Source organism: Rhamphochromis sp. 'chilingali' (assembly GCF_963969265.1).
Source record: "Rhamphochromis sp. 'chilingali' genome assembly, chromosome: 5".
Classification (NCBI taxonomy): Eukaryota; Metazoa; Chordata; class Actinopteri; order Cichliformes; family Cichlidae; genus Rhamphochromis; species Rhamphochromis sp. 'chilingali'.
In genome coordinates, this window is record NC_137932.1 from 16,545,858 (window position 1) to 16,568,826 (window position 22,969).

The following is a 22,969-nucleotide window of genomic DNA, read 5'->3' on the forward strand; positions in this document are numbered from 1 at the left end:
CTTTAGTGGTGGTGGAGCAAGGGAGTGTAAGACTTTATATATTAAACACACTCTTTTAAGTTTCACTAAGTTATTGAAGTTCAGTAATTTATGTTTTTAGGTTTGTGATGTGATATCAAACCGCTTTTTAAAAAAAAATGAATAAAGGGCAAAATCCTCTTTATCAAGGGGTATTTAAGGGGTATTCAATGTAGTCCAAGCAGAAATTCTAAGTACACAAATGCTCATGCATGTGTGCTATTGCAGCATGTTCATTCTCTGAAGGCGCACCTTCACTTGATGCCGCATCAGAAATGTGTCTTGTCAGTACAGTGGAACCCCGACTTACAAAATTAATTCGTTCCCGAGGGTCTTTCGTAAGTCGAAGCACCCATCGTGCGTTTTGACTGAGGCCATGCTGAACGATAGGCTATAGGCTAATCCTAACTAGAACAACAATACGTTGTTCAAGTGGAACAGCGAAGCGCAAGTACGGAAGCCAAGGGGTTGTCACTAGGGGTGGGTTTTGATAATCGATTTATCGATTAAAATAGATTCTGGCTTGGATAACGTGATATCGATTCATTAAAATCCTGAATCGATTTTTTAATATAAATTTATTTTACCTGAAACGCCAGAATCTCAGGTGAAACCTCACAAAATTTTAACAACCACCAAACAGCTAAAACAGTGAATGAGAGCAGGAACACGTGCACATAAATGTAAACACAAAGCGCGGACCGCAGATCAGAATCAGTGAGATGTGGCTTTCTCACCCAATGGCACGGACACGGTCGGGGCTGAAAGCCGACAGCTCGCTGATTCTGATCTGTCGGCGGGTCCGCACTTTGTGTTTACGCCCTTTTTGCGCTGATTCTAAAGCTGTTAGTTTTATCTCTCTCCAAACAATACTGACTGAACCAGCAGCAAAAGAAGCAGCAAACTATGCTTCACATAAACATTGTCATGGACTCCCTCTGACTTTTGGTGTTTTGCTTCCAACATGATAAAATCAGACATCATGCACAGCTCTCTCTCTCTCTCTCTGTACTTCAAGAACAGTTTCCCGTCTATCCCCAAAATCTGTTTTCTGCATTATTCGCTTGCTTGTTACGCACAAGTCTACCATTGTTTACAGCGCTGTCGGCCGCTGTTTTTTTCCTTTTACTTACTTCCGAAAAGAAAACCTAATTTCTGCTGTTCAATGGGCTTCAAATGCAAAACGCTTAGCTGTGTCTCTAATAAAACTGCTGTAACTTCAGAGGTAACGTTCATATGTTGATTAATCGTTTTCTTTCGTTTTTGATGTACTGCAGAATATTTTTATAAAATCCAGGCCAGGAAAATCACCTTCATGTTTTTCTGTGTTTTATCTTCAGCTACTTTGACACAAAGACATCTGCTGTGATGCTCACACCTTTCATAAAGTCTTGCGAGTGTCAGCTTCCATTTTATAGATACAAAAATATGTAAATGTACTGATCTGAATTATAATATTTCTGACTGTCTGAGGCAAAATTTCCCAGATACAAATCGAATTGAATCGAATCGTGGATCGAATCGTTTCGGGACCTTGTGAATCAGAATCGAATCGATTCTAGAAATCAGTGACGATACCCAGCCCTAGTTGTCACATGATTCGGAAGGCATTGTGGGCATTGTAGGCTCAGCCAATCAGAGCCAGTGGATTTTGTTACTCGGGCATTTTGCCGTAACATGGGCAAAAATATTGCTGTTCAGTGCCTTCGTGACTTGAATTTTTCGTGAAACGGGGTATTCGTAACTCGGGGTTCCACTGTATATAAACATCAATCCCTGTTTGCAATGTCCCTTTTTTTACACACTTTTTTCATTTGTTAAGGTTCATTTAACAGCTTCAGAATCATTATTTAATTGCTGTGTTGTATAAGTGTATTATACATTCAGACATACAGATATTTAAAAACTCTTACTAAAAGGAATATGTTTCACTAGACATGTATACCTTTTTTTTTTAATTTTCGCTCAGTTTACTTTTAGTTTTAGAAGTAATATTTAGCTTTTCCTAAATTGATTTATATGGAGATCCACAATCTCAGCTTTCCATTAGAATCAGACGTACTCACACAAATGCTTATTTTAATGAGTCAAATTCTTTTCATTTGCTTTCTGTTTGTGCACATATGATTGGATTCACACTGAGCGCAGATGCATTCAGCTGCCAGGTGCTTGATCCATCAAGCTCATCCCTTTTCTGCCACTGTGTTCCTTTTCCGTCAGGATGTTGCACGTACAAACACTGTCTTCCCAGAGCTACATTAACACCCTGTGCTGCATGCTGTCATGGTCAGCTTAGCTTGGATTTTATTTTCTCTGCAATTAAAGTGATTACTGCAGTTAGTCATTTAAAGGTGCGGTGTACAAAATGTGTCATTGATATGTCATCAGGGTTTTAAGCTACACAGAACTGTTTCAGTAGAGCTGGAATTAGTTAAACCAACTTTGCTATTAATCACTTCATAATCTTGTGTGCCACGCTTTAAATATTGGCTTCCATTTTTGACTTGGAAAGCTTGGCAGGAATCTCTGTGATTGAGTGGCTGTGTACTGGCATGGGCTGATTTAGGACATTTAGTTTAGTTTAGTTTAGAAGTGTGATTAAATAGATAAGACTGCCAGATTGTAATTATATAGATGTTATGAGAATAAAAGTAATGAGAATAGAAGATTTAGTTTATGAGAATCCATGGCTTCATTAAGAGAAGTCAGTCAAAAATTGGTCTAAAAGTAAAAAAAAAAAAAAGAGATTAATTTTAGATGTCTAATAAAAACACCAATATTCATGAAAAAGCTGAAAACTAACTCGGGTTAACAATTTCTGATTTTCTGATCCCTATTTGACTTTATTAAGTATGTTTTTGATGTCAGCCGATCAAAATTCATACTTTACTATTATAGGGTTATGTAAAAAAATCCAGGTCTAGAAATTGTAACTTGCTCATCCCTTCTGGCGCCTGTTATAGTGGACTGGAAATATGTCTTTAAATTCATTTTAAACATATAAAGAAGAAACAGCAGTTAACCTCCAGCCTTTTTACACATCTAATGCATCCTTTTCTCTTTCTAATCCATGTGATGCGTTCATGGTGCAAATGTAAAGTTGCGGTTGTGATTCTGTCCTAAATCGAAGAAGAAAAATTAGAGTTATTTAAAAGTTGCATTTAAATACTTTACTAGGCAGTTTGCTACAGTTTAGTAGAGGCTGATTAAAGGTTAGTTCGGAGTTCTGAGGTGACGTTTGTAGTAATGTGCTAAGTTGGACTGATTCTGGACAGACTGTGGCGTTCATAGGTTATATTGAGGCCTTTCGTATGTAAGCTGATGATACTGATTAGATTCTGCATTATCTGCTGTCTAAGGATTGGGCTCAACCATGATACCTCATTTAACATCTGCTGAAATTTAAATCCAGGTAACTAAATCCATAAAGAGAAGTAAACCTCTGCAGCAGTGCAGGTCAGCTTGTCAGAGCCTAAACACAAAGAAAATCTACCAAAAAAGTTATTACATGACTTATTTCTAACTAGTTATTTAACCTCATGCCGCACTGCTCCACCTGATCTACAAAAGGCTGCAAAAGTGTAAAATGGAGCAGCAGAACTGTGGAATAAAAATAAATAATTAAATAAACAAGATAAAGTGAAAAGACAGACATGGAGCAGAGAAATTATGAAAATGATGATGACTGAAAAAGAATCTGTTAATTTAATGGCAGTACATTGCTCCAAAAATAATTGGATCACATGTTTTTCAAATGGAATTTAAAGTTTTTTGTTATAATAAAAATAAAGTAATTTTTATATGGCAACGTCTTGCAAATAATGTTTGTTTCAGTCAAATATATCCGGAGTTAATAAAATGGACTTGGGTTATTCAAATCAGTTAATAGTCTGGTGGTGACTGCTGTCTTGTGGCTCATTAAAATCAAACTGCTAACTAGCAGTGCTGTGCTCTATTCATAGAGGATATTTGTCATAACACTAATAGAAATTGCAGGTGGTGGTAGTAGATTTCACTTTTACTTCACAGGTAAACTGGACCCGTTTGACTGACAAAACATAATCAATGGGAAATCATCAAAGAACTGAAATTACAGCAACTAGCTGTATCCACAACAAGCAGAATAAAACCCTCCTAGTTGCCTTTTTTCAAATTTTAAGATTTCTATTCTAACATAATCCCACACGTTTAAGACAATGATGGATGAAAGTGGATGTGATGGAATGACCCTCACAGTTTAAAGTGTAGTTTGTTAAGCGAAATGACAACAAAAAAGTAGTGAAACAAACAAAAAGTAAGAGTTGAATACTAATGTCACATATGAATATTGTAGTATTTCTGGTCAGAGTCCTACTATTCATACTGAATTTAGAGCCACAAAGACAACTGCAACAAAGTGAGGCAAATGTGAAGAGTGCTTTTTCCTTTTCTTGCTTGCTCTTTTTTTCCTGAACGTAATTACAGCCCTGCACAGGAAGAAGAGTAACAGCCATCTTGAAATAATAATGACTTTAGGCCCATCAATCACACCTTTCACCACTGTGGTGCGTCTACTGAATAAATATTAAGGCTTCAGTGGTCTCACAAATACACACACGCACACACACCTGTCTCTGGAGTTGTCACGGGGGTGGAACGGACTCAGGCGCAGACTGAGGTAGCACAGTTCAACGACACTTTATTAATCACACTGGTGCGCTATATACACGTGAAGGGAGGGGGGAAACACCAGGGTCCCGGGGATCAATAGGCTGGGGAGACACTTCTTCGCACTCGCTCTGCTCCCTGTCCAAACAGTCTCCACACAAGCAGCTCAGCTCACTCTCCTACTCACGGGGTCCAGGGGTCACAAAAGGGCTGATCCAGGTAAACCTGTTTACACAGACGAGGGTAAGTCGAAGGCAAACACGGGAACAGTAGAATCGCAAGGAAGCCAGGAACCAGGGCACCCTGACGAAAAGTGGGCTACTGGAACAAGAAGGCATCGGTGGGCAAGAGACGAAAACAGGGCGTTGTTGGAATGCTACTACGCAAGTAACCCCGGCGGAAGGGGCTACATGAATAGGATGAGGGACCTATGGATTCTTCGATACCCAACATCCACAATGACGGCGAAACAACTAGTAGCTCAGTGTTCCAACATTCGAAAGAAGGGACTGCTCTCACAGCTAGAGATTGACGAGGTACAACACAAATGCTACGGCAAGGAGGAGTCAGGACGCCAGGTCAGGGGGGAGATATCATCACCCCCACCCGAGATTGGGTACATAGCCCCAAGTGCGATAGGAGAAGGATCGTTGAGTGCGAGAGGAACTGACCTGAAAAATAGGATCATGGCCAAGCTTGAAACCTGGATCCCCCGTAGCCGGTTACCAAGATTACGTGAAGTACCCTCAGAAGGTCTGCTAGATGATGTTAATGCAGCACTACGGGCAATACCTACAACCACGATTACCGACACTAACAAGCTGATTTACAATACGGCAGCAGTGATCAGTGAGATGCTTGGCTACAAGTTGAACTGCGACAAGGGGCAGTACCCTCCATGGAGAAGGAGGCTAGAGGGCAAGATCAAAGTAGCACGGAGGGAGGTTAGCCAACTAACGGAGTTGCAAAAAGGTGCGACAAATAAGGTGCCTAAGAAATACAGCAAGCTGTCCATACCTGAGGCCTTGGAAACTGCCAAGCAAAGACTCACAGCCTTGGCCAGCCGCTTGAGGAGGTACACCAGAGAGATAGAAGGCAGGAGAATAAACCAGCTGTTCTCCACAGAACCAGCAAAGGTGTACTCTCAGTGGCAAGGGAACAATAAGAGAACAGCACCACCAAGGCTGGAGACGGCGCAATACTGGAAGAGCATATGGGAGAAGGATGCAACCCATAACGGCAATGCTCAGTGGCTAGAGGATCTGAGGGCAGACCACAGCGACCTCCCTGAACAGGGTCCAGTAACCATCACAGTGGCAGATATCCAAGAAAGGGTCTCCAGTATGAAGAGTTGGACAGCACCAGGGCCCGACATGGTTCATGCCTACTGGCTGAAGAAGCTGACTGCACTCCACGAGCGTCTGGCAGCACAAATGAACCAGCTGCTAGTTAACGAGAGACACCCGGAATGGCTAACTGAAGGCCGGACGGTCCTGATCCCCAAGGACCCCAAGAAGGGACCGGTCCCCTCCAACTACCGACCAATAACCTGCCTCAGTACTACATGGAAGCTCCTGTCAGGCATCATATTGGCTAAGATGAACAGGCACATGGGTCAATACATGAGCGGGACACAGAAAGGAATTGGCAAGAATACCAGAGGCGCAAAACACCAGCTACTGGTAGACAAAACAATCAGCCGAGACTGCAAGACCAGACTGACCAACCTGTGCACTGCCTGGATTGATTACAAGAAGGCCTATGACTCAATGCCCCACAGCTGGATACTGGAATGCCTAGAATTGTACAAGATCAATGGGACCCTAAGAGCCTTCATCAGGAACTCAATGGGGATGTGGCGTACAACACTAGAGGCCAACTCCAAGCCCATAGCACAAGTCACCATCAAGTGCGGGATCTACCAAGGAGATGCTCTGTCCCCACTGCTGTTCTGCATAGGCCTGAACCCCCTCAGTGAGATCATTAACAAGACTGGCTACGGATACCGACTACGGAACGGAGCAGTTGTCAGCCACCTCCTGTACATGGATGACATCAAGCTGTATGCCAAGAGTGAACGAGACATCGATTCACTGATCCACACTACCAGGCTATACAGCAATGACATTGGAATGTCGTTCGGACTGGAGAAGTGTAGTCGGATGGTAACAAAGAGAGGGAAGGTAGTCAGAACTGAGGGGATTGAACTACCAGAAGGCAACATTGCAGACATAGAGGACAGTTACAAGTACTTGGGGATCCCGCAGGCGAATGGGAACCATGAAGAGGCCGCTAGAAAAGCTGCAACCACCAAGTACCTGCAGAGGGTCAGGCAAGTCCTGACGAGTCAGCTGAATGGTAAGAACAAGATCCGGGCCATCAACACGTACGCCCTGCCCGTGATCAGGTACCCTGCTGGGGTAATAGGCTGGCCAAAGGAGGAGATAGAAGCCACTGACATAAAGACAAGAAAGCTCCTTACCATGCATGGAGGGTTTCACCCCAAGTCCAGCACCCTGAGGCTGTACGCTAAGCGGAAGGAAGGGGGCCAGGGACTGGTGAGTGTCAGCACCACAGTCCAGGATGAGACAAGGAACATCCAAGAATACATTGGGAAGATGGCCCCAACTGACCGAGTGCTCAGTGAATACCTCAGGCAGCAGAAACCCAAGAAAGAGGAGGGAGACGAGGAACCATCATGGAAGGACAGGCCCCTGCACGGTATGTACCACCGGCAGATAGAGGAGGTGGCTGATATCCAGAAATCCTACCAGTGGCTGGACAAAGCTGGACTGAAAGACAGCACAGAGGCACTAATCATGGCAGCACAAGAACAAGCTCTGAGCACAAGATCCATAGAGGCTGGGGTCTATCACACCAGGCAAGACCCCAGGTGCAGGCTGTGTAAAGATGCCCCAGAGACAATCCAGCACATAACAGCAGGGTGCAAGATGCTAGCAGGCAAGGCATACATGGAACGCCATAACCAAGTGGCCGGCATAGTGTACAGGAACATCTGTGCCGAGTATAATCTGGAAGTCCCGAGGTCAAAATGGGAGATGCCCCCAAGGGTGGTGGAGAATGACCGAGCTAAGATCCTGTGGGACTTCCAGATACAGACGGACAAAATGGTGGTGGCTAACCAACCGGACATAGTGGTGGTAGACAAACAGAAGAAGACGGCCGTAGTGATCGATGTAGCGGTTCCGAATGACAGCAATATCAGGAAGAAGGAACACGAGAAGCTGGAGAAATACCAAGGGCTCAGAGAAGAGCTCGAGAGGATGTGGAGGGTGAAGGTAACGGTGGTCCCCGTGGTAATCGGAGCACTAGGTGCGGTGACTCCCAAGCTAGGCGAGTGGCTCCAGCAGATTCCGGGAACAACATCGGAGATCTCTGTCCAGAAGAGCGCAGTCCTGGGAACAGCTAAGATACTGCGCAGGACCCTCAAGCTCCCAGGCCTCTGGTAGAGGACCCGAGCTTGAAGGATAAACCGCCCGCAGGGGCGTGCTGGGTGTTATATATACATACATATATATATACATACATATATATATATATATATATATATATATACATACATATATATATATATATATATATATATATATATATATATATATATATATATATATATATATATACACACACACACACACACACACACACACACACACACACACACATATATTGTCATGGTCCTGCGACCATGACTCAGTGACTTTATGTTTATGTTCTTTATTGTTATTACTTTCATTATTATTCATGGCTGTTTTGGGATGGTTTGTGTTTGGGATTTTAGACACTGGGTTCTGGGTTTGTGCTCCCTCTGTTGGTCCCTGGTGTTAGTGTTCCCCTGTCTCGTCAGGTTAATCAGGTCCAGCTGTTTCCCCCACCTGTGTGTGATTTCCCAGTGTCTCTTCGTGTACTTATAGTGTGTGATTTCCTCTGCTCCTCGTCGCGTCGTCTGTGTTCATACCTGGTGTAATCCCCTGCGTGCTCTCCCTGCTGTTCTCCCTTCATGCTCAGGTTTGCTATTTCTTTGTGTAGTTTCTCCCAGTTAGTTCATCCTTAGTTCTGTTTTACCATCCCCACTTTATATTGGATATTATCAATAAATCACCCTCACACCTGAATAAGTGCTGCGTTTTGAGTCCTCCTTCCGCTCTCCACACGGCCGCTGCCCCGGACCGTGACATATATATATATACATACATACATACATACATACATACATACATACATACATACATACATACATACATACATACATACATACATACATATACACACACACATATATATGCTTTTATATGTATTATTTTGCAGCATAATAGTATCATTATCACATCTTAAAATATCTAAAAAGCTTATGTAAGGAGCTTAGATTACCAATGAGTGAGACTGCAAGGTCATCTTACCGGTAATGTGATTTGGATGTCCCAGCTCGTCCACTGACTCCAAAGGGTTAATGTTAAATTCTTATTATTTAAAATATGTCAAATTTACATCTTAACGTCTTGATAAATTACTTATTTGTTATTGGTGCTATTATTGTAGGATTGGGTGAAAATGATCCACCATGGTAGTTCTAAAAGGCTTTTTATTTTCTTGTTCTAACCAATCTGTCTTCACCCACTGACGATCCCACAGGGGGTTTTGTTATTCTGTCCAAGAGGTTTCTAACCACTTGGCATCAGATATGACTGTGCCTGTGGTGTCAAATTGATATGCCAATAGACACCTTGAGTGTTCCTCTGCAACACTACAGCATTTGACTGAATGGGAGTATTCTGTTTGGTGCCCTCCATCCATTCACTTCCACTTATCCTTTTCAGGGTCGCGGGGGGCACTGGAGCCTATCCCAGCTGTCATAGGGCGAGAGGCGGGGTACACCCTGGACAGGTCGCCAGTCTGTCGCAGGGCCAACACACAGAGACAGACAACCATTCGCACTCACTTTCACTCGCACATTCACACCTAGTGGCAATTTGGATTATCCAATTAACCTATCCCCACAAGTTGCATGTCTTTGGACTGTTTGGTGCCCTGGGATTGAAAAAGAGTATCAGCCCATGCCAGTATTTTTTAATTTTGCATGACTGTAGATACCAGTAACATCTCGACCTGATTTAATTTTGTTGAAAGTCAGGCTCAAAGTCAAGGTCAAGGTCACAACAAATGTGAAGATCAATAAAAACGTTATATTACCAACTGTTTTTTATGGATCGTCGTCAAACTTCACAACAATGCCACTGGGGGACATGAGTATATACATTAACTAATTTTTTGACCTTGAACTTAACTGTTAGCGCTAAAGGTCAAAGTTTACCTTGGAAAAAAATTTTAAGAAAGCATATTGAATAATATATTATATGAAAGGGCATGGAGCAATGCCCTACAGCATCACAGTGATGTCATAACAGGCGGACTTCATTGTACTGTATTACAAACAGACTAATGTCAGCTTGTTGTAAAAAAAACATCATAAAACATCAAAGTTTTAATATAGCCTTTGTACTTCGGGGGGAGTTGCACTATCTGAGTGCTCTTGTTGATTTTGAATTCATGATTTTAGAGAGTAAAGTAAGTGATACGAGTGTCAGTCAGTCTCAATGATTACTAATGTTTTTAGTATTTTCAGAATTGAAAATTTGCATTCTCATGAACCTGAGACTTTTAGGTCAGTTGAATATTTGAAACTTCTTTATTCTCCTATTTAAATAATGGCTTTTGTATTAATTACAGCAATAGTACATTCCATCTATGCTGCAGACGTTGACTACAAATTAAACGTGGTTAATTTATTGTTAATGCATATGTGTGAATGTGCTTCCTTGTATGCGTGACGCTCGATCAAACCAACAGAAAGCTATTTACTCTCCAGTGCACTGAATTTCCTCTGCGACCGCAGTCATTTCACTCGGAAAATGACAGTGGGCTTGTGTGTGTTGTTATCGTCTGTGACATCACCACTCTCATTTCCTCTCTTGTTATTGTTGAGACTCTCTGGACAGAAAGACTAAATAATGAGAGAGTGGGAGCTGAGGGTCTATGTGCTTCACTCCGTGTGTGAAGCAGACAGTTGATGTCTGTGTATGTTCTTCATTATTTTTAGATAAATTCTTGAATCATATCCGTGCGTGAAGATGCATCAGACTTGACAATACACTAAAAGCCATCCGCAGAGATTCTGGAGAGTGGCTTGAGAATAATTTCTAACTTTGCAAAAATAAACATTTTTTGGGGGGGGGGCTTTCATTAGTTTTGAGGTTTAATTTACTTTTTAAAGATTAAAAAATCAAATCCCTTTTTTTTACTGTATCATTGGAGTATTGCAACTCCAGTTTTTCATGCCAAACTAAGAGCTTTCTGGCCATGCATCGCTGGTGTATAAAACTCTGAATTGCAGTTGGCATAACTAATAAAATACATTTAGACTAAGAGATGTCTTAGGACTATTTTACCATGAGTGGATATGCTTGTCTTGCAGTCCCAACATTTTAAAATCATTGTAAGACAGTTAAATGCAATACATACTTACTCTACAATACTGAACTATTGGGTCATGCAAAAAGACAGAAATGCATGTGAAGTAATACAAGTACGCAGAGAAAGTTGCAAAATGTGAATGCATTGGAGTCGTAACATGATTGGGTGTCAAATAAGGAGCGTAGGCTTTATCATATCCATCAAAAGTTGGCAGAGACTGTATGGGCTAATAGTTTAGCAGATAAGAATCTATTTTCTCAATATTAATTTGCAAACATTTTAGAGATTTTATCATCTACAGAACAAAATGTTATTGAAGCACTGATAATCTGTATGGAAATCTCAGTGTGGAAGGGACACAGCTGGAAACCAATATTGAATGGCTGTGATCTTCTTAAAGCCATGATCTCTAATCTAATTTACTTCATGGGCTCAGAAACACTTCTGAAAATCATTCAGTCAGTGAAAATGCACAGCAAAACTCCACCATACAGACAAAAAAATCAAGTAACAAAAAACATATCAACAATTTGAGAAACACATCTTTCCTTCACTGTGACTTTGCTCATATAAACTGGACTCAATTTGAAGTGTACAACTATTACATCATTAATATAATAATTATTATAATATTATTAACATTTTTTTTTTCAATTATGGACACAGCATTGTGCTGCCAAAAGAAAAGAGACTCTGGATTTTCACCAGTGCACCTGTGCAGTAGTGCATATGGCATATATGCAAATTAAACACTAATAAGAAACAAAATATCAATGTTTTGGAGGAACACAGGCTACCATCTAGGGTTCCTTTTTCAAGGAATGCTTTCTCATTTCAAGAAGACAGTGCTGAAATAATTTAAAAATAGCATGGCTCCATGCAAAAAGTTGTCCTGTTGCCACACTGGTCTACCTGCAGTCCAGATGTGCCACCCTATGTAATGTTTTATGAAGCGAAGAGTAAAACCAAAGGTTTGCTGAACAGCTGAGATCCTGTATTAAACAAAAAAAGGAAAACTTTGTGCTTTCTAAACTGCTGCAGTTGGTCTCCACAGTTTGCAAAGGCTTTGTGTTGTTGAAGAAGAGGTGATGCAACACAGTGGTAAACATGCTTCTGACCTAACACGAGCTAAACATATTGCTAGTATCAAAATGAATATGAAAAATACAAAAAAAATACTGTGGTCACTTTATGTTACCTTCTTATTTTAGTCAGTACCCTAAGAACGCTGAATTAATTATATTTTTTGCTTTTCCCACCACATTTTACACAAAGTCACACCATTGTTGATTCAAAATTTGATGTGTTAAATGCGTATTTCTTTCTTTAAGCGATACAGACAAACTTGTTTAGCTTTTCAAAAATAACAAACATAAAAAATGATGTAGTCAGAACTTTTAGTGCCAACAAAAATCATAACTAAGAGGACGTAAATGAAACATCTGCTGTACCCAATAAAAGTTTGCTGGTTTAATGTCTGACAGTAGCTTGGGCCAAAGCAAGAATGTGGGAGATTGCAGCATCTGGTGTTTTGTGTAGAGTAAAGCCTATTTAAAAGCTTAGGGCCAAATTACGACCCAGTCTGTGAGTGAGCGTGTTAGTGTATAAAGGCATTTCATTTGTATGTGCAAGTGTGTTTTGAGCAGTTCAGGCAGAGTGACAGACTTAAACAGAATGGATTTCAAAAGGCTGTTACACAGCCGGGCATTCCTCTGTCTTATCTCGAGGCCCGTGTTTGTGTATACTGCTGCCGCTTCGCTGTTCAAATCTATGTGAAAAACAATATTTTTTTCGTATTTCTTGTTGGGGTGTTTTTTTTCTGCAGTTTGCTCAAATATCAGAGTCCTGTAACTTATTTGCTGCAGGACTGGCGAGACTTTTTTTTCTGGTACATTCAAAAATATGTTCTCAAATTGTTTTTAGTGGAAAAGCACAAAAATGTGAAAAACAAGTGAATGGTTCCACTGATTATTTGCAGCTTGTTTGCCTGCATTTAGTTTGGCAGTAAAGGATGCTGGATGATTCACACCATTTTGAACCGGACCAACAGCTACATTATTAGTCCTGTGAGATGTTAACACATTTTCATTTGAAGTGACAGTAAATCTTCGTACTAGTTTCTCTCATGACATATCCACTTGTGTGTTTATGTCTGGGGGGAAAAAACAAAACTACAATAACAACAACAACAAAGCACCTTTTGCTATTTACATTTTGGGGTCACTATCTTGTTCTGACCTCATCTCACTTTGTTTCTGGTCAGGCTCTGTTTTTGTGCACTGGAACTGACTGGAGTACTAACAGGAATTGGAGGCTGATGCCAGTGTATCAGGCCAGAGAGATTTTAACACGTTTCCATGTGAATGACCTGTAAACGCCAGCTGTTCTGTAAAACCGCTGTAACTATGTGTCCAAATCACACTGAGACAAAATGGATTCTTCACAGGCTATTTAATTGTAGGCAACCTAGCCACACTGGATACGGGGCTTAAGTGGCCCGATTGAGCATTAAAATAAACATTTTAAGTGCTCAGTTGGCTGTAACGCTGAAATATCTGCCAAAAGCCAGTTCCTGGCATATCATGATGATTTTCTGTCAAGTATGTAATGGCAGCAATGGAATACATGAGAGCTATTTGGAAATGAATTTATATTTTTCTGAGTTTTTCATTTAAAAAAAAAAAGATTTCTATGAGATCTAGATATATGTGCGAATGTTGTAAACTTTAAAGACACTTTTTTATTGTGTTTTTATTTACGTCAACTCTGAAATCTTGTCACTTTTATCTGAAGCAATGTGCAATGTAAAATTAAAATGATTCAGAAGTTTATTTTTGAGTCAAAGAATTATTCATCGGTCCAAAAAACAAATACGATTTTCCACTTCACCTGGGGAACAAATGACTCACCGTTTCACTTTTTAACTTTTTATAAACTCAAACAAAACACAGAGCACACAGATTCTCTCGCAAAAGTAAAAGCTGTTAAATTTTATACTTTTTAATTGCACAAGAGCACCGTCTGTCTGTGCATTAACATGTTGGAATGTTTAAGGCTTCAGCACCAGTATCAAACCATTTATTTTTAAATGGTATCAGTAAAAATTTGTAACGTCATTGAATTAACATGTGATTATTTCAGTGTCAATTTCACTAAACACACATGGGCCTGATTACTGGCAGAGCTGTTGAATCCAGAAATCACATAAATAGAACCTGTCTGACGAAAGTGAAGCAAGCTAAAAGATCTCAAAAAGCAACACAACTTGCTACAATCTAAAGAAACACCTGAGAAATAAAGTCACTGACATCTATCCGCCTGGAAAGGGTTACAAAGCAATTTCTAAGACCTTAGGACTCCAATAAATCAAGGTGAGAGCCATTATACACAAATGGAGAAAATTTGGAACAGTGGTGATGCTTCCCAGGAGTGACTGGCCTACCAAAATTACTCCAAGAGTGCAATGACTCATCCAGGAGGTCAAAAAAGAACCCAGAACAAGATTAAAGAACCACAGGCTTCACATATCCCAGTTAAAGTCAGAGTTCATCAAAAATAAGTATGCAAAAATGGCTTCCATCGGAGAGTTTTAAGACAAAAACCACTGCTGAGCAAATAGAACACAAAGGCTTGTCTCACATTTGCCAAAAAACATCTTAATGATCCCCAAGACATCTGGGAAAATGTTCTGTGGACCGATGAGACAACTTTTTAGAAGGTTTGAGTCCTGTAACATCCAGCATAAAACTAACACAGTATTTTAGAAAAGGAACATCATAGCAACAGTGGTAGTTTGAAGGTCTGGGGTTGTTCTGCTGCGTCAGGGGACCTGGATGTCTTGCTGTGGTAAATGGAACCAACCTGCTGTATACCAAAACATCCTGAAGGTGAATATCCAGCCATCTGTTCGTGACCTCAAGTTGAAGCGTACTTTGGTACTTTAGATCGAAAACACACCAATTTTACCTCTGAATGGCCTAAGAAAATCAAAATGAATGAACCGGCTTTTTAAGATCATGCCACAGCATCTCAATCGAATTCAGGTCAGGCCTTTGGAGTGGCCGAGTCAAAGTCCTGACCTGAATCTGATTGATGTGCTTGATGGCATGATCTTAAAAAGCCGGTTCAACCTTGAAAACTCTCCAATGTGGTTGAATTAAAACAATTCTGCAAAGATGATTGTGCCAAATTTCCTCCATAGTGCTGAAGAAGACTCATTTACAGTTATTTATAGTCATTTATATAGGTTTGGGACATTTTTTCACACAGTGCCATGTTGGTTTTGTTTTTTCCCCCTTAATAATTAACCGCATCATTTAGAAACTGCATTTGCATTAGCTTTGTCTAATATTTAAATTTGTGTGTTTTGGGGTTGGGTGGGGTGGGGGGGTGTGGGGGGGACTGGTCAGGTCTCCAGTCTGGCATTGGGCTAACACAGAGAGACAGACAACAAGCCACAACATATTCACAGAGATACCCACCCAGACATGGGGAGAACATAGAAACTCAACCCAGAAAGAAAGATCCCTCTAAGGTGGCGGATTTAAACCCAGAACCTTCGTCCTGGGAGGTGGCAGTGCTAAGCACCATGCCACTATTTGGATCAGAGTAGAACATTATGCTGTAAAACTCCTTTCAGCTGCTACATTATTCAGTAAGGGTTGCCACAGTAGAAGAATATGCATATTTGATTTGGTAAAGATTTCAGATGCCCCTCCTGACAGGAATCCTTTCTCCCTGAGAGACTTTTGTCTCTTGTCCCAGTCTTGAATCAAGGACTTTTCTGTGTTAGGTGAATGTGTTAACCACTACCATATGGAACCGCTAACTGACAGAGTAAATATTTGAAGCTAAAATTCAATTAATAATTAATAATAATTATGCTGCAAAGAATAAAAATAAGTTTTGGTTCACAAGATAGACCAGATAGATAAAATAGACATGACGTTAACATTGCTGGACTGTACTTTAAGTGGGGTGACAAATACAATGGTATTGAAAGGCAGTAACTCTGTAGTAATACCACCACATTTTATTTTTGTTCAAAAATTTCAATTTCTTTTTTCTTTCATTTGGTGATGCACTTTTTTATCCATTGAGAATGTTTTGTTTGCTTCATTTTAAGTTGGAAATAACAAGGTCTCATGCAAAACCTGATGAAACTCGCTGACACCCTGCTACTTTGAGCTTATAGTTCTTGCACTATAAAGGAAAAAATAAATAAATAAATGTTTGAGCTGAGAATCTATCCAATTAAACTTTATACTTATATGGGCTCTACATAAATGTATTTATCTGACATTAAATTAAATTTCATGCCTATGAGATTCACATTTATTCAACAGCTCTCTTATATTTTGCAGGATGGTTATTGGTTTGTTTATTTGTTGATGCTGTGTTGAGCTCCAGAGGCTGCAAAAAATCTCTCGTCTGATCCACATTTGATCAAAACCTAGACTATGACACAATGCAACCCTGGGTGCGCGCGCACACACATAGACACAGAGTGCATTAGTTAGTGGTGTTGATCTATGTTTAGCTGCTGGAGCTGCCTAGCTGTCCCAAAGTTGTCACCATATTACAAGTTACCCCTGAAATCACTCCTTTTCACATACACACACACATGCACACATACACACCATCCCGTTCTCAGTAAGTAACAGTGACTCTTTGTAGGAGGCTTGAATAACTGCTATAGGGTTACTTAAATGACACAATCTTTTGCTCTCTCTCTCACACACACACACACACACACACACACACACACACACACACACACACACGCTTTTTCCCTATTCTAATTGCTGCAATGTGACACTTCTTCCCACATCTGAGAAGAAAGGCCAATGAGCTTGCATAGAGAAAGGAAGCACAGCCTGGTGAAGATAGTTCAAGCAAGCATTTGACCTAAATCTGAATTTCGCATATACAGTACATTTTTATACCTGTCTATAGTGAGCTGACCTTTTATCTTGCTGAGCGAGTCTGGAATTTTTTTTTATTTAAATCATAATAAAATATTTTATTTCTATTTTATAAATACAAAAAGTCGGGCAAAACTGGACAACAACATTCAGTGACTGAAAAATAAAAACCTTTTAGTTTGGTGGGGGTTTTTTTGGTTTATTGTGGTTGTCTAGCTTAAAGTTACCACGAAACCGGCTTACTGTAAGCGCTGGTTTGCATATATATTTTCATATATTTTGAAATTACTATAGCAGCAAATAAGCATTGGCTTTAAGCACATGAGAAACTCATGCTCCCTTTGTGTGAGTTTTAATCTGAGTTTCCCTCTTTACTGTTTTTGGCAATCGGTACAGCTGGCGTGTTCGTGCATGTAAGCCTCTCCCTAACACCTGCAATCTACTGCACTGCACTGTAAAAGCAACAAGGGCAAAGTGCAGTCCTGAGCATTCAGTTACCCAATTTATGTGCGCTTTATTTTTTAATTTTCACTTGTTAAACTCCGCAGTGAGAGTTTTGCTGCCCTCCTCTGCTCCATGTTTCACCATCGAGCAGAGCAGGGGAGAAATTAAGGAAATGAAGATAATTTGACCCAAAATAAGGAGAACTTGATACACTACTGCAAGTGCTAAAAAAGCTCCCCAGCAAGTGTTAATATGTGTTAACATGTTAACGCCTTCTAAGATATTAATGCAATAAATTAAAGGGAGAGAAGCTGACAGGAAGACTGTGTGATGAGTAGACGTGTGTGTTATTTGACAGTGTGGTCTAATGGATTTCATTTTCTCTATGAATTTTTTTACTTTTTGCTCATCTGTAGGCACAGGCATGCACAACTTTTGTTAATTTTGGGGAAATATTGAATGTCATATATTTGTTACAGTGAAGCAAGAAAAAAGCTGAAAAGAACTGAATTTTCAGTCTGAGATACAGTAACATTTTATTTATTCACATATCCCTGTTAAAGATTTCTAATATTGGACTGCTCTGTATTAAGGCTTAAAACAGTGAAAAGATTGTGTAATTGTTAAAACCAAGGTATGATGTGAATTTTTTCTGTGTGCATCTTTCAGGTTTTTCAGATCGCCTATGTGATAATAAAGGCAGCCAACTCACCTCGCCCAGGTATGCGTTCAATTATAAAAATGTTATTTTATCAGTCTCATACTGCTGGAAGTGTTAATATTTTTGCTTTGATTCATTTTAAGGAGAGGACTGTGACTAATGCGCAGGGTTCGTCTTAGGAGCATTAATCATCAAGCTAATGATCATCCCACAGAGAAGCCTTCATATAATGGAAGACTCCATTCAATCAAATGGATCTAAAATCAAAGCTCAGCGATTAACAATACTGATGTGAAACAACAAACTAGCACGTTAAAGTAAAATGGCGGTGGAAGGTTTAAATATGTTGAAAAGTAATCTAGAAAAAGACAAAACAGTTGAATTCCTATGGAATTACTATGTTCTTGGCAAACAGTGCTATCCATTATGGCCACATCTCCATTTGATTTCGTCAAAGGACATTGTTCCACAAGTCTTGTGGTTTGTTCAGATGCAACTTTGCAAACCTAAGCCATGTTACAATGTTCTTGTAGCATTGTACTTCCAGACAAGTGCTACTTATTGAGTCTTTCTCTAAATCAGGGGTGGGAACTGCAGGCCTCAAGGGCCAGAGTCCTGCAGGTTTAAGATATCACCCTGGGTCAGCTCACCTGAATCAAATGATTAGTTCATTACCAGGCCTCTGGAGAACTTGATGACATGCTGAGGAGGTAATTTAGCCATTTAAATCAGCTGTGTTGGATCAAGGACACATCTAAAACCTGCAGGACACCCCTGCTCTGTACTGTCATGATCTTTACCATTAAACATGTTAACTGAGGCCTGTAGAGTCTTTGTCAGATCTTGGTTTTTCTTTATAGTTTTTAAGAGGACTGCACGATCTGACCTTGGTGGGAATTTACAGAGTTGTCTGGTCTGTGGCATCGTGTTAACACAGCCCCAAATCCATCCAGATCCAGACCATCTGCTTAATAGAAGTGGTCACGCTTGCTGATTATCAGTTAATCAAATATATTTCATTAGCAGCACCTGTCTGTTACTTACCCTAATTAATTCCTATGGAAATAGTAAAGGTGAACCTAATTTTTGACAGTATTGCAGAAAGCAATGTGAAAAACCTGCTTTTTCACATGACTCTATATAATGGAGGGATGTGGTGCTTACATGATAAAATAAGCAATTATAATGGGCAAAAATAAAGTTGATGTTCTAGCTAGTTCACACAGAAACACAATAAACAAAAAATAATAAAGATGATGGAAATTATGAGTGCATGTTTGTTTGATTTTTCTGTTGTTGTCTTCACAGTTGTTTTTTTTTTTTTGTTCAGCAGGACTCACTTTACTTTGCATTTAATCAATCCAGAATACCACAGTTAAATATGAAACTGAATGTTTTGTCAATTTTCTATGTATATTAAGCAGCGTGACCTTAACAGAGACTTGCGTGCCACTCATTATTTTTATTGATCTTCCCTGGTCTCCTCATCGCACACTGAAAGCATTTCATTGTTTTCTTTACCATCGTTTTTTTTGTCCGCAGGCAATTGGATCTTAGAGCGTTCAATAGATGGCGTGACCTTTGAACCCTGGCAGTACTATGCTATCACAGACACAGAGTGCCTGACAAGGTTCAACATAAATCCTCGGACAGGACCTCCATCCTACACCAGAGATGATGAAGTCATCTGCACATCCTTTTACTCAAAGATTCACCCACTGGAGAATGGAGAGGTAACACATGAAGATGTCACAAACTAGGGCTGCTGCAATGTCAGATTTTGACTATACAATTATTCTGGCTGAAAGAATTCATGCTGATCATTTTAACTGTATATCTAAAGGCTTTTGGTTGCATAAGGGTAAGCTGTCCTTCTTAAGCAAAAGAGAAAAGACATTTGCAAACATTTCCAATATACCAGCTCATATAATGGGAAGCCTTGACCTGGATATCTGCTCACTCAAAATACAGCTGTTGGGGGTAGGAGGTTGGATTGACTCAAGATTATTTGTCTTTCTTTGGTCCCAGTTGGGGAAGAAGGGTTAAGGTGGGTTAGTTTAAATCTACTTAAACCATGCTGGAATTTCTGGATTTAATGCATTGCTTGTATAGGCAAAGAAGAAAAAATCCAGAGTGGTCAGAGATGATAAAGAAGGAGGCAGAACCAAAGTTGACTGTACAACTGTGAGACACAAATGAGGATGTGGCAAAGAGACTGATCTGGTGGACTGGTGTAGGCAGGTGATGGCCAGGCGACAAGAGGGATGTGGGAATTGTTATAAAATACTTTAATCAATGACATGAAAAAGAAAGTTCTGAGTTATTAAAAAAGAAAAAAAAAAACACCACAAGACACACAAATACACACATGTGCACCCCAGTGTTTACTGTTGTGTTCCTTTGATCTGCTGTGTGTGATCACATCCAGTAACAACAGGCAGGCAGGCCTGACATTAATGAAGAGAAAGAGGATTTCAGAGCACACAAACATACTAACAAATACACAAACACGCATTGAAAATAAACTAATCACACGTTAACATCCCCCCACACAGGGCTGTAATTGTAGATGCCCTTCTGATTATCTGCATGCGTTTCCATGTGTGCTAATGAGCGTGCATGAATATGTGTGCTCGGTGTGTCTTTTTGTGTGTTTGCACTGTATGTGCTTGTGTCCTGCAGGGGAGCGCTAGAGGGGGTGCGAGCTGGGAGATGTCAAGAGCTGCAAGTAACGACGGAGGTGTCTGAATTGTGTGTGTGTGTGTGTGTGTGTGTGTGTGTGTGTGTGTGTGTGTGTGTGTGTGTGTGTGTGTGTGTGTGTGTGGTTGACAGCTCCCTTGCCGTCTGATCACAGTGAAACCATAATGAGTCGTAGGCGATGTGTCACAGCATCGCACACACACGTTCACAATGTCACCCCACCACTCATCACACACACGCCAGCACACACACATAGAGAACCGGCTCCTTCGTTACTTCCAAGTGTGCAGCTTACACCCATCAAGTGTTTCCCCTTGACATACATGCACATACACACCGTCAGCTCACTGAAAGAGTTTTTCTTTTTTTTTCTTTTCTTTTTTTTTACAGATGCCAAATGTTGCTTTTGGCCACATTAGTGAGACAGACAGATGGACAGTCAGACAGGCAGACAGGCAGACAGAACCTAACACTTCTTATTATGTGCCTGCTTGGTGATTATTGTTTATGCACAATATAAACTGATGCTTCTACTACTTTCACTCTGATTTAATGTTAGACCAGTGCTGGAAAAATACAAGATTCTTTGAATGCCATCAGTAATTGTGCTTGTCCTTCCTTTTTCTATTATTATGATCCAAGTTGTAAGATTCTGTAGAGAGGTATAATCTTTGCCTTGTGGGCATCCTGTCATTAGCAATTTTACATCAGGAAATCTTTTTTTGTTGAGAATTACTACGTTTCAGAAAGGATTTTTGGTCATCTAACATTTCAGCTCATACATTTAATGCAATTCAATGTTATTCATATATTGCCAAAAAGGTAAAGACCCTAAAATAATAGAGAGAAAACCCCAGAAATCAAACAACCCACTTTGAGCAAGAACTTGGTGACAACGGGAAGGAAAAACTCCCTTTTAACAGTAAGAAACCTCTGCCGTGACTGGTTGTGGTTAGTGGGAGGAAGACATGATGCAGAAGAGAGCCAGAAATTAATAATAACTAATGATTAAATGCAGAGTGGTGTACAAACACAGTGAAAATGAGGCATACTGAAGAAATACACAGTGCATCATAGGAAGCCCCTAGCAACCTACATCTATACATATAGATGTAGGTTGATGTAGGCTATTTTCCCAGGCGTGGGACTAATAAAGGTTATCTTATCTTATCTTATCTTATCTTATCTTATACACCCAGCCTAAACTATATACTTTATCACAAAGGAAATTTTTAATCCTAATCTTAAAAATAGAGATAGTGTCTGTCTCCTGAATCCAAACTGGAAGCTGGTTTCACAGAAGAGGGGCCTGAAAACTGAAGGCTCTGCCTCCCATTCTACGTTTAAATACTCTAGAAACCACAAGTAAGCCTGTGGTCTTAGAGTAAAGTGCTCTATTGGGGTGATAAGGTAGGGGAGACCGGGGATAGTTGTAACATTTTTGACATTTCTGTCTGTAAATTGGAGCTCTTTTAAGGTAGTGGATTCAAAATGTAATGCAAAGTATTTACATGTCTCGGCTATTAAATAGTGCAGCTATTTTCTCTGCAGCACAATTACCCATTGCATGGTATGGTCTCAAACACGAAGAGTGAAATGTTACAATTAACCCCATAGTCTGGGTTAGTTGTAACATATCCTGGGGTGAAATGTAACACAATGAAATAAGGGTACTAACAAAACATTAACATGTAATCTTTGTTTATTCAACACATGAATGCACTTAGAGCCATTTATGTAGTGTGTGTGTGACGAAGGGCCAGCTCTGTTCTAGGATGCCCTCTGGACCCAGTGGAGGTGGTGAGTGACAGGAGAATGGCGGCTAAGCTGTCATCCCTGTTGGACAACGTCTCCCACCCCATGCAGCAGACTGTGACAGCACTGAGCAGCTCCTTCAGTGGGAGACTGCGGCACCCACGGTGTGGGACGGAGAGATTTCGCAGGTCTTTCCTCCCCACTGCTGTCAGACTCCACAACAAAGACTTTAACTGAACAAACACACACATCCACACATGTGCAATAACACTAAGTGCAATAATCCTTTCTGGCATCGTTGTATTTTTACTCAGTTGTATATAGCATT

At 40.2% G+C, this 22,969-nt stretch overlaps 1 protein-coding gene across 4 annotated transcripts in view; it reads left to right on the plus strand.

Moving 5' to 3' along the window:
- The window catches only part of lama2 (laminin, alpha 2), a 228,061-nt gene that overhangs the window by 46,125 nt on the left and 158,967 nt on the right, over positions 1-22,969 (plus strand). For all 4 annotated transcript variants that reach the window (XM_080883708.1, XM_080883710.1, XM_080883709.1 and 1 more), the window contains exons 4-5: positions 18,195-18,246; positions 19,729-19,919. In XM_080883708.1, the coding sequence (XP_080739834.1) occupies positions 18,195-18,246; positions 19,729-19,919 (243 nt within the window). The remainder of the gene's footprint in view (positions 1-18,194; positions 18,247-19,728; positions 19,920-22,969) is intronic.